Below are 12620 nucleotides of genomic sequence, written 5' to 3' on the forward strand. Positions count from 1 at the left end.
GGGCCGGTGGCGCTGCCCCTGGATCCCTGGCAGTGGCCAAGGCCAGGCTGGACATTGGGGCTGGAGCAGCCTGGCACAGTGGGAGGTGTCCCTGCCCATGGCAAGGGGTGGAACAGGATGACCTTGAGAGGTCCCTTCCCACCCAAACTGTTCTGTGGTTCTGTGATCTCTTAATGAGACTTTTCATTTGACTTTACCACCACCACCATTCGTGTTAAATCCATGTTAAATCACCATTCCAGGTGGTTTTTTTCAGTTTAGGGTGACAAAGTCCCCACCAGCTTGGCTTTGAGAGCCACATCCTGAGCTTTGCTGGTCCCCTCTGGGTGTGTGGGGCTGTCAGGGCATGTGGCTCTGTGGTCACAGCAGGTTTTTTGGGGTGTCTGCAATAGATGGGAATGTTAATCCTTGGACATGCTTCTGTCTGAAAGAGATGTGGTGGAATCCAGGCAGGAAAGGAATGGCAGCCAGCAGAGTGGGCTCCTTTTCCTAAATACCTCTGGAAGCACAGAGCAGGACAGACAAACATTTCAGTCCAGGAGTGGGCATGGGAAGGGATGGAGGTGTTTATGAAGGGTGTCTGCAAGCAGATCTCGGCAGTGCCACACTCTGGGATCGCTGTTCTGCCTCCGGGCTGGGATAGGGAATCGCTCTCCTGACAAGCTGCACATCTCCAGCCCGGTGCTGTTTTATTTATAGCTCTTGGCTTAGGGGAAAGGGCACAGGTGGGGTCAGAAATCCAGCTCTGCCCAGTCCTGCGTGTCTCCTGACCCATCAGAGATACTGCTGAGTCCTTTCTCCAGGCCTCCTCCTCCTCCTCCACGCTTATGCTAACCCAGATCAGAGGCTTGGTCAGCAGAGCTCGACCAGCAGAGCTTCTTCAGAGAAGGTTGTGGTGCTCCTGGAAGGGCCATCACAGCCTGGGGAAAGCAGCTTTTTGCCATTTCTGCCGGACACATCCGTGCTGGGTGTGGAGCCGAGCGTTCAAACCCACGAGTATGGGGCTGGGTGGGCGTGGATGAAGCCTGAATCAAGGCTCTGCTTTGCTGCTCCTCTCTCCCAGGAAAAAATTCCCGTGTGGTGGATTCTGCCTGTAGTAACAACTCATTCCAAACTATCTGGAGCGTGTGGCAGCCCCACCTCAGCTTTTTGAGCCCATCTCTGGAAGATTTTCCGGCTTAACAGCAGAGATCCCCGGACACCTTCATGCTGCTGGCACGATCTCTGCTCCTCCAGGCAACCCCAAAGGAGAGATCCCAGCTCTCCCTCCTCGTGAGCTGCTTCCCAGAGCAGAGCTAAATTTGTGTCTGGAGTTCAGGGCAGTTCCTTCAGCTGATCCCAAGTGACCCCTCACTGCCCGAGGGTGAGGATGGGCAGTGGTCCCCACAGCTTTGGAGCAGCTGGAGCGTCTTCAAGTGCAGATTTTGGCAGATTTTGGCTTGCAAGGCCTCCTGCCTCATCCCCATCCGTGTTGGGATGGGACAGGGCTGCACCACGGGCGAGGCTGGGGACGTCACTGCTGTTCTTACCTGTGCTGTGCACCACCCGAGGAACTGAGAGAGCAGCCTGTGATTACCCTGAATCAGGGCCGATGGAGAGGGGCTCCCTAATCCTAAACCTGCAATCTGCTGGTTCATGGCAGCAGGGCACAGCCCCTGCCCTCCCTGGCAGGTGCCCTCGTGGCTCCGGGCCGCGCTGGATCAGGCCACCCTCTCCTCTGCAGAGCTGTGGAAAAAGTCGCTGGGTTTTGAATGGATGGAGGCTCGTCTGACCCCAGGGCACTTTGTGAGCTCCAGGCCCTTAATGGCTGTCAGTGGGTGTAGGGTGCAATCTGATCCAAATGGGAAGCTGGCTGAAATCCCAGCAAGCTGTTGTTGCCGTGGGAGGCATCTTAGGAAATGAGATGGGCTTTGTGAGCTCTCCCCCCGCCAGGCAGCCCCGGGCAAGGAGAAATGCCCTGTCTGCAACTTGGGGCTGCTCCCTGCGCTGAGGTTTGCTGGCTCTTCATTTACCCAGCTCGTGGTCTTTTGTTTTGAAGCACCAAAGTTTCCTCCCTGCGGGCAACTTGTGGCTTCTGTTCTCCCTCGCTCCCTGCTCCTCTTTGGAATGCGCGTTCCCACCTCCTGGATGGACGTCTCCAAGCTCGAGGTTTCTGTTGGTTTTCTTTGCCTTAAAAAGTGCTCGGCCCCTCTTTCCTAAGAGCCTCAGCTGCTTCCTCAGCAGGGCCTGACCTCCCGCGTTCCCCTGCTGCTTTTTTCCGAGCACATCCAGAGGATCACTCTGTGCCTGGATTTATCCTCTTCATTGGATCTCCGGAGCAGGGACTGATTTTAAAGCCTAAAAGCACAGCCCCATCTGTCTCGTGCCTCTGGGGCATAGTAAAGAGCCCTGTCCTGCAGCCCCTGAGCCTGTGAGCAGAAAGGTTTTCCTCGTGCACCAGCCCTGCCCTGGCAGAGCGAGGAAGATGGGAGCTTTTAATGAATTTTCCCAAGTGGCTGCAGTGAACTTTCAGATTTCTGTTTTGCCAAGTGAAACTCTTCAGTTGATGTTCAGCTGTTAGATTTTGGGGTTGAAGAGGACATTCCCTGCTCTGGGATTGACCGGGGTGCTATTTGAGGCATCAGCAGGTTGCACAAGAGCTTGAGGAGATGCAGCTCCACCTTGGCATCCCTTGGCTGGGGACAGTTGGGTGGCCTTGTCCGAAACACTGCTGGGCACCCAAGGAAGAGAAGGGAAATTTGTCACCCTAAGGACTCTTCCAGCTTCCAACACTTTGATTGGAGCCTGGTCAATGGACCAGCAGGAGGCTCAGCCCTGGGATTGCCCTCCTGTCCCTCGCACTGGGTGAGTGCAGAGGTCGTGGAGGTGAAACCATCCTCCCCTGCCCTCTGACCATCGGGAACGCTTTTCCTGCAGGCCGGTGCCCCTTTGGGAAGGCAGGGACAGAGGAGGGCAGTGTGTCTGTCCCTGCAGGCCCCTGTCTCCCAGTGACCTTCTCAGCTCGTGGAGACAGCTTGGCTTTGCTGTAAAGCAGCTCATGTGACAGCAGTAATCCGCAGCGGGTAAACAGCTGTGCAGGAAGATTCCAGGGAATCGCCCTATTTTCCCTGCTCCGAGGGCCCAGGCTGGCACACCGGAGCAGGAGGGTGGGAGAGGCTGCACGAGTCCATCCCCACTGGGTGTCTCTGGAGCCAGGTCAGGAGCACACACTTCCAGGATTCCTCCTGGAATCCTCGTGGAGCTGCAAAACAGGTTCCAAGAATTTGAAAAAAACCCCATTTCTCCTCATGGAGTGGTTTCCTCCGAATCTTTGCCAAAACCATGAGTGGCATTTTTAAACCTGAGTTTGACTTCTGTCTCCCAGCCTCGTGTCTTTTGGTGTAATTTATTCCCTCACATTTATACAACTTCCTCTCTGGGTAACACTTTCTGATGGTTCATGTGGACCCCCTTCAGCTCCGGGGATACTCGATGGAATTTTTGCCATCTGCCCACGGGAAGTTAAATTGTGCCCTGGAGAAGACACAGAAACACTGAGGGAGCACCAGCTTGGAACTGGTTTAAAATTAATCATGGTATTATTATTCCCATCCCCAGCTCAGACTGTAGCAAACTTCCTTTCCCTGTGGTTTTGCCTTCTTGTTGCCACAGATCCCTGAACTTCCTCATCTCTGTTTTCCCCACGATTTTAACCTTCCAAAGCTCCCAGGGGAAGTTCAGTGAGTGCATTCTGGTGCTGACAAGTCCAAGGAGCTGATGACAGCTAAAGCAGGTGGGTTTAGCCCAAGATCCAGGTTCTTGCACCACACAGGCAGCAATTCCCCTCAGTTCCCTCCAGGGATGAGGCGCCTTGGATCAGGTAGGCAGCGGTTACATCATGGCCACGGAATCCCTGGGTTTCTCGAGCAGAAACCACCAGCAGGGTGTTTGTGGCTGCAATAAATTGTCCACCAGTGGCCTGAGACAATCCCTTATTTCATGTAAGCCACGGCCCAGCCCTCGGGAGGGACCATCTGTTCCCCTGGCCTAGGACAGATTTGAGCACGAGCCCTCGCAGTGAAAGGCTCTCTGCTATTCCCCTGAGCCGCCTGATCTCTTCCCTTCCACCTCTTCCCATCAGGGGGAAAAAAACCAAAAACCCCAAAGCTTTGTACTCCCAAGCATTAGGGGGCTCTAATTGCTGTGTAAATTGGGACTGCTGCGTTTAAGTGGTGAACAAGGAGCTAATGGAAGTGGAATTTTATTGCTGGCATAAGTAGGGGATGTGCAGCTCCTTTGAAGTCAGCAGCCAGGGGGGTTTCAGTTCGATCACAGCCAGCAGTGGGTTTGGTTCCTGGTTGTTTCCCGTTGCTCTGACCCGTGGATGAGTTATGATGTCCTTCTCAGAGGTTCCTAGTACATTTTTCTTGCCAAAAAAAAAGTTTGAGTCTCACTTCCAAATAGGAATTACATACTGAGAGGTTTGAAGTGCAGCAGAAAATTAACAAGACTTGGACTTGGCCGGGTTTTAAGGCTTCTGTGTGTTTGCTGCTGGTGGAGATGTGCTTCCTCACCTGGGCGCCTCCCATCCGAGCCAGAGCAGTGGGACTGGGGCCTGAATCATCCCAGAAAATACAAAGCAGAAGGAATTCTCCAGCCACCACCAGAGCTCTCTCATTTTCCAGCCTGGGAAGGGACAGGACAGGCTCTTGCACCGCTTGATTCTCCTCACAGATTTTGTCTGTTCGGGTCCGTGTGCCACAAATCTTCCCTTTGCACATCCAGGGTGAGACCCACAGGGACAAAAAAAAGCTGGAGAACTCCTTTTTAGGGAAAACAAACTCATCCCTCTCCCTGCACCCATTGTTGCCTTCTCTTGGTGTGCAAAGGAGGCTTCCAAGCCCCCTGGCCTTGATGGTTTGGGCACAAATGTTCTGTGCCTTCAGTCACCAGGCCAGAGCCCAAACTTTTTGGTTTTAGCAACAGATGTGCAGAGTTTAAAAGGGAGGAATCTGCCAGAGGCAGCAGCATTCCAAGAATAAATACTCCCAGGAGAGAGAGGTGGGAACCCATCGCACCTGCCGCGCAGCCGGGGCAGCGGGAGACGGTGGTGCACAAAAAAAGGAGGAATGTGGACTGTAAAAACTTGCTCTTTACACGAAAAGTTCCACACCTGAGTCGTGTGTGCGCTGTGATTTATTGCTTGCCTTGCTGAGCATGGGCCAGGTCCTACCTGGGGGGAAGCCGTGCCAAACGTGGCCCTCGTCCTGTAAAAGACAGGCTGGGGACACCAAAGCACAGGGCACTGCTGCAGCTGGGGATGTGCTGCTTTGGAGCAGGGATGCTTTCCTAGCTGGATTTGGAGGGTGTGCTTTGAGGAGGAGGGAAAAAAGGAGCCTTCAGGTGCATTTCCAGCCCTTTTGTCCCCAAGGAAAAAAGCCAAACTTACCTCCCGGTAGCTGGGCAGGACCTAGTGCAAGGTGAGGCTCCAGCAGATCGCCACAGCTGCAGCTTCCCATATCAAGGCAAAGCTTTAAACACCTTCCCAAGGAGTTATCTCTTCCAAAAGCTCATTTGGGGTGTTCGTGTCACCTCTGTTGGGTTAAGAGCCCGGAATTCCCTGGCACAGAGGCACTGGTGGGGCACGGGGGGGAGAACCCGTGGCGTTGGACCCGCCGCTTGGCCATGAATGTGCACCCTGTTGTGGCAGCGAGGCTCCTGGGGAACAAGTCAGCAAAATGCTGGGAAAATGGCTTTTAGATGGAGCCAGGGCCTATCTGGTTACAGATTGCCTTTCTGCCAGCACAATGGCTGCTTTATGTCTCCATGTGCTCAACGCTCTGGAGGATGTGCCCGTGTCCGTGCTCGCATGTGATCCGTCGGCACCGGCCCAGCTGAAGCCAGCCAGTCCTGCAGAGCCTTAAAATCACATGGAGCTCCTCCCAGGCCCCAAGGAGTGCCTGGATTTCATGAACTTCCCAGCCTCGTGCTCTTGGGATACATAGAAATTCCACTCTGGCAGCCATTTCTGCTCCTCATTCGTCTCTACGCCGGGGATTGTGGAGAGCTTTGTTGGAGGTGGCCTGAGCTTCTCCGTGATGGATTTCACTGCTTTGGTGCAGACTTTCCTCGCTGGGCCGATTAAACCGTTCGTCTAAATATTTGTAAAATATCTGGCAGTGCTTTATTCTTACCTCCCACTTTACCTCCCCCTTACACACACAATGTTCTGTGTGGAATTAGAAATATTTTAGTTACTCTGCACTAACGTTGGGGTGCTACTCCTCTGTGGTCACTGAGTTTTCTCCTCCTCTGTGGTCACTGAGTTTTTGCACTCACCCAGTCAACCAAAGGATGCATTTCCTATAAGTACATTAATTACCCCACTAAATCCCCCCCTCCCCAGCTGTAGCATTTGCCCTTTTCCCAGCCTTTTACACTTGCATTTCATTGTCAGGCATCCTAGCAGCAGACTATTCAGGTTGCAAGTGGAGCCTGGCAGAGAGTTCATTAGGTGAGTGGATTTCTGTGGTGGCGGTTTGGAATGTTGGGATTTAGCTGGTTTTGCACTTGTACCTTTAGGTCCCTCTTGGTGTTTCTCGGGGTTAAAGGGGCTGTGTCTGTCTGGGTTTTGTGCCTGGGCACCATTTGGGGTAGAAATGCCTTTGGGATGTGCTGATATCTCCTTTCAGCCTGACACAAGCCGAGCTGTCTCGTAATCGTGACTTCAGGAAAGAATCAGTGAGGACAGAGGTTTGGATTGTAACAGCCCTCAGCAGCAGCAGTCCTGCGGTGACAGAGGGGGCTGTGGGGATGCTGGGCCTTTTGGATTTGTGAAGTTTGGCTTTTTCAAGGTCACGGACCTGTTACAGCTTTAAAGCAGCAAAGCAAAGAAGAGAAAACCCCACAAATACCCTTGGAGCACCCAGCAGCCCTGAGGAGTTAGAGGTTTGGAGCAGGAACCTGAAGGAAGAAGTAGGATGGGCTGTGAGGGTCACAGCACAGGAGGGTAGGTAGAGCCTTTGACATGATCTATATTCCCTTCCCACACTATTTATGATTGGCAGGGATGCCCAAAGTGTTGTCCCTGCAGAAACTCTGCCAAATATTTATCTGCTTCGTTAGGATACGGGGTATTTCAGTTGTTTTTAAAAACAATGATTCGATTCCAATGATTTTATTGTAAGATGGACTTGTAATAAAATATTTTAGTAATTTTAGGTTTTTAATTGTAGGTATTTTAGTAAATTTAGCAAAGCCCTGCCTTGCTTTGCACAGTAGCCATTTAATAAAACCATATAGAAAACAGAGGACACTAAAAGCTGTTTAAAAAAGCAGGATAAGAATCAGTCTCAGTTCTTCCTCTGGGAGAGCCCTGGGGATGTTAAAAGCATACCAGGGCAGTCAGCAAAACATTTATGGCAAAATCTGACAGGGATCCCTTTTAGGTGACTGTTCAGAACCTCATTCATGGGTTTAACACCTGATTCCTGAGAGGAGGAACAGACTGGTTTACCCGTAGCTGTTTCCTCTCCCCACTCCCTGGGACACTTGGCACAGGTAACCCCTGGCTGCCCCATGTTTTGTATTAACACCCAGCAGGTCGTGGGGGAAGCAAAGCCCAACGGGAGCAGGCCTCAGGGCTTGCTGGACTCCCTCTATTTTTATCTGTGTTTTGTGTAGAGATGATTGACCACGATAGACTTCTAATCTTCTCAGGTGTGTCCACGCCAAAGCCAGCTCATCACAGAGGCTTAGACAGGTTATTCTCTAAGCTTCCAGCCCTGGAGTCCAGTAAAAACCTTCCTTCCCACAGGCAGAGACATTCCCTGTGTTTGTCACCTCTCCTAAATGCCAAATCGACTCCAGTTTAAGGTGCCACGCCCTGGAGACCCAGCATAGAGGGCCAAGTCTAGGTGAGGACTGAGCTTAAGCAAGCACAGCTTAATTCTGCCTCAGGTGATGCCCAGGCCTGGTTCTCCAGCTCTAAATTCACCCCATGAAGGGGAGAGGAGTTGGGGACAGATGGCTTCAGGTAAGACAAAGCAAAAGGTGTGGAGCTAATCCACCCCCAGGAGACCGAACTGCTGCTGTGCTTCTTTCCCAAGCATCCTTTTCTTTTGAGTTTCTCCATCAAAATGAGGATGAAACAGAAAACGTGGGATTTTGGATTGTTTCCAATGTTAACAATCCTTGCAAGTTTTTTTCCTCCTGGGACTGTCCTCGCTGCAAAGACAGAGGTCCATGGCACATGGCCTGGTTTATCACCACCGCTGGAGACTGTGGGCCTTTGCTGTGCCAGGGAAGAGTCTGGGCGCCAGGTTGGCTCACTGGGATCTTCCTCTTTCCATGGAAGCACTGAGGCTCCAGAGGAGACAATTCTTGTAAATCAGGAACTCCAGCTGTGTGGTTTTTGTCTCAAAGTAAAGCAACCTTAAAAGAAGTCCCAAAACTCCCTAAACATCCAAAATAAACCCCCAAAACTCAAAGCCCCCCAAAAGATCTGGAAGAAATAAGGGAGATTGAGCCAAAGATGTTTCAGATCTTGGCTAGGCCATGGCCCTTCCCTCCTCATAGGGAGGGAGAAAACAGGGATGTCCCAAAGATGCTGGTGCTCCCAGCTAGGGAAGGAAGGCTGGTCCCTGACCAAGATTTGGAGATAAACCTCAAGTTTGGATGCTTGGATTTTATTTAAAACAACACCTTGATGCAAAATACCAACATTTTGCTGAAGCTGAGTGAGTGGGAGGAAGAACGAGCCACGTAAATGTGGTGCTGCATCCTGACCGGTCCCATTCCGGGCGGGAGGTTCCGGATCAACCAGTGGCTTTAGGGTCACTGAGACAGCAGCTCCCATTGCCCTGAAGGAGCAGAGAAGGAAACTCCTTGCAACAGATCCAGAGGAGCCAAAGAATCACAGGCTGGATCCGTTAGGTTGGAAAAGATCTCCAAGATCATCGAGTCCAAGCTGTGCCCGATCCCCACTTTGTCCCCCAGCCCAGAGCACTGAATGCCACATCCAGGCATTCCTTGAAAAGCTCAGGGAAGAGCAAGCCACTGACTATGAAGCAGGCAGGTGACCCCCAGGGCCAGTCAGAGAGGCTGAGATGTGACCATGGGGATGTGGTGGGTGCAGGGGAGGAGGCAGTGGCTCCAGGGCTGCGTCCCGTGCAGCTGTGGATGGGAATGTTGTATCTTATCTCCTGCATTTACCTTGGTCCGAAGGATGAGTCAAGGCTATGATGTAAATTAATTGACTCAACTTTGCTCTCAAAGCTTCAGGTGCCTCATTAAACTGTTCTTTATTGGGGTTTTGACCAGAGTAGCTCCTGAAAAGACAGGTGATGGAGGATCTTGAATGAGGACTGCAGCCTTTTGCATATTATCGTTTGGTGGAAAAAAAAAATCTTCGTGTTTTGAACGGACTGGCACAGAGGTTCTGTAGGGCAGAGCCGTGACTTGAGAGCCTGGAAAGCTCTCAGAGCTTAAATCACCGCATGGGGATTTTGTGATTTGTCAGTATTACAGAATCCAGACTGGTTTGGGTTGGAAGGGACCAAAGATCACCCAGTTCCACCCACACCTCCCACTGTCCCAGGCTCCTCCAAGTCCCGTCCAGCCTGGCCTTGGACACTTCCAGGGATGGGGCACTGAGCTATTTCTGATGGGAAAAATCCTTCCAAATATCATCCTAAGAGAGGTCTGATTAATCATTGATGCTCTTGCAGTTGAGGGGGTGAGAGATGGGGGGCTGAGCTTTCAGTTCATCTTATCTTTAACTAAGTGTCCGTGCTGAGAGATGTCTTCTGCTCCTCTGTCACTGCTGAGTGTGGTGGGATTCCTGAAATGCTTTATTTCTGGGCGAAATCCCTTCCATGGTGTCGTGTCAACACCTCGTGCCTTAAGGGACACGTTTAGTTTGGCAGTTTAGGATTTGTCAGGGTAACACCTGACTTTGAGAGCTCTTCTTTCAGCTGCTGTGCTTGGAACTCGTTAGACAGCTGGCTTATCTTCCTGAAAATACACCCTCGTGCCCACTGATTGTCCTCCCCCACCTCTTGAAGGCCTCTCGAGTCAGTCCCCCAGAAGGGAGCTGGTCAGGAGGATATTTTCCGGAAATCTTCGCAAACCAGCTTCCCAGTCAAAGGAAACATCTAACAGAAATCAACTGTGGGACATTCTAACATTTGTGCTGAGCAGTGCTGGCAGGAACCCTCCACATGGTTTCCAAAATTGCAGTTGGTGAGGACAGGAAAGGTCTTTGGTTCTGTAGGACCAGCCCCTCTCGGTCTTCACCCACCTCTAAAAGACCTCCAGTGAGGAAGGTGCTGCTCCAGAGCTTCACCAACATTATGTTTAGCTGTTGTCTGGGATGTTTCCCACCTCCTAAGTGCAGGTTTCCATGCTGTTCTTCAAGCTCATGTCTTACTGGGGAAAAGACAATTGGAAAAGATGATTATTCCCTACTTACCTGCACCAGCCTTGATGTATTTACACCTAGGAATGCGGACCAAAGCAGGCCCAGTGCCCTTTCGTTGTGCTGCCCACCGAGGGCAAACATTTCATTTTTTGGAGGTCCTCTGGCTTGATTTTTGGGTGTGTGTGTATTAAAATCTACTCGTTCGGGACCGTTGACGAGAACTCTTCCATCGCTAGGGCCCCGTAGTGCATTCCTGAGCACGGGAATTTCAGCTGGATTCCTCAGCCCCTGCCTCCAGAGGAGGGGAAGGAGAAGTTGCAGGAGTATCTACTGTGAAAGGCTTCGGTGGGACGGTGCTCAGCACAGTTTGCTCTGGTTTCCCCTCAGTGTTGGTGGAAACAAAGTCCTCTGAACGAGCTGGATGTCAACGGCTGAGAAAGTCAGTGGAAAATTCCGCTCTTTTTAGCCTTTTCCATTGGGGGCTGAGGGACTTGTGAGGCCGCTCACTCCTGGCTCTGCAGTGCTCACAGCTTGCAGCACTTCCTCCTTGCGGCACACAGAGCAAGAAGTGTCAGCCCTGGCCTCTGGAGCCACTGGATCCCCAACAGCAGCACCAGCTTTTGGAGGGGCACCTGCAGCTCTCAGCCGAGGTGCTGGGTTTTCGTACGATGAGGTTGCCTTGCAAGAACCCGATCACGTCCTGTGCTCTCTGAGGAGCTCCAAGGGGATCGCTCAAGTCCTTGTGCATTTTCCTTTTTGTCCCACAAAAGAACTCCCAAGAGCAATAGTTCTGTGCTGCTTCGCCACTCCAGACCTGTGTCCCTCCTCCTCCGTGCCCAGCGGTGTTTCCTGTGACGTCATGGCCTGTAGAGCCATGAGCTCCCCTCAGGTAACGGCTCCACTCTTGGATTCTCCCCTCAAGCACGAGGCTGTTGAGATGTTGGCATTATCTCCCCCTTCTTGTTGGCGTCATCCTGGCTCGGTACCGCAGGGCTGGGCCTTGCCCGGGGCTCCTGGCTCCCTGATGCAGGAGCCCCATGGGAATGCTTCTCCACTGCCTTTCCCTCCCCTTCCAGGGGCTGTTCCCGTGGGAGTTTGCCTTGGCAGGAGATCGGCTCTCTGATCATTCCTAGATGTTGTCGTCAATGCTGCCAGAGAAGAGGATTTTGTACTTTTTGAAGGAAAAAGCTTTTTCTGTTCTTGCGGTGACGTTCAACCTGGTGACAGTGGTTGCTGTTGTCTGGTCAGGAGTTGGGCTGGTTCCTGCCTCCTCATCCTCCAGGACTTTGTCTTGAGTTCCCGTTTGAGCCCCACGTGGAAAAGGTTTCATGCGAGGTCCTGCCGTTCAATCTTCCCGTGATGTAGAGGGTCAAGCCAAGAGGACATCCCTCACTCCATGGGTGACTGGCAGCGTGGAGCTACACACCATTCCATTCCTCCCAGCCATTCCACACGGCTTTGGAGATTCCGCAAGAAGCTTTCAGGATGCTGTATTGAATGTCCACATTGTCCAACCAGGTTGTTGAGACAGCTCCTGTTTTGGTGTCAGCCAAGACCTCTCTGCTCCCAGGTGCGTTCCAAGGCTCGCAGAACCTTGTCCAGCTGCAAATTCCCACTGCTGCCGTAAGGAGAACATGCCGGGCATTCACAGGACTCACGGCAGAAGGCTCTTCGTTCCATCTGCTGCCAGATCCCAGCTCGATGCTCCCAGTCCAGACAGCTTTGTCCCAGGCTGCATTGGGTTGGTCTCCTCACTGACGGGACTTTGTGGTGGTGGGACCTGTGCTGCCGTTCCAGCCCATCCTCCATCCATGCCTGCTGTGACTGCCTCACACCTGGGATGAGGTAGCCAGGTTTACTCGGTCTCGTGGCATTTGGATGTGGAGCCACATGGGCAGATGTCCAGAAAGCCAACTCTGTCCATGGCTCATCCCACAGCGTGGGCAGCAGGTCAGGGGAGGGGATTGTCCACCTCTGTCAAGAGACCCCACCTGCAGAGCTGTGTCCAGCTTTGGGGACCCCAACAGCAGAAGGATGTGGAGCTGCTGGGGGTGTCCAGGCAGGAGAAGGGGAGGATCCAGGGAGAGCTGAGAGCCCCTTGCAGGGCCTAAAGGCGCTCCAGGAGAGCTGCAGAGGGACTGGGGCCAAGGCATGGAGGGCCAGGAGCCAGGGAATGGCTTCCCAGTGCCAGAGGGCAGGGCTGGATGGGATATTGGGAATT

At 52.5% G+C, this 12620-nt stretch overlaps 1 protein-coding gene across 5 annotated transcripts in view; it reads left to right on the forward strand.

The window, feature by feature from the left end:
* NRF1 (nuclear respiratory factor 1) overlaps positions 1-12620 on the forward strand; it is a 45341-nt gene that overhangs the window by 27750 nt on the left and 4971 nt on the right. Inside the window, exon 10 of one of the 5 annotated variants that reach the window (XM_008628842.2) lies at positions 6437-6493. The exons of the other annotated variants lie outside the window; for them this stretch is intronic. Coding sequence (XP_008627064.1) covers positions 6437-6493 — 57 coding nt within the window. The remainder of the gene's footprint in view (positions 1-6436; positions 6494-12620) is intronic. 5 annotated transcript variants of the gene reach the window in all.

Source organism: Corvus brachyrhynchos, unplaced genomic scaffold, assembly GCF_000691975.1.
Source record: "Corvus brachyrhynchos isolate BGI_N302 unplaced genomic scaffold, ASM69197v1 scaffold182, whole genome shotgun sequence".
NCBI lineage: Eukaryota > Metazoa > Chordata > Aves > Passeriformes > Corvidae > Corvus > Corvus brachyrhynchos.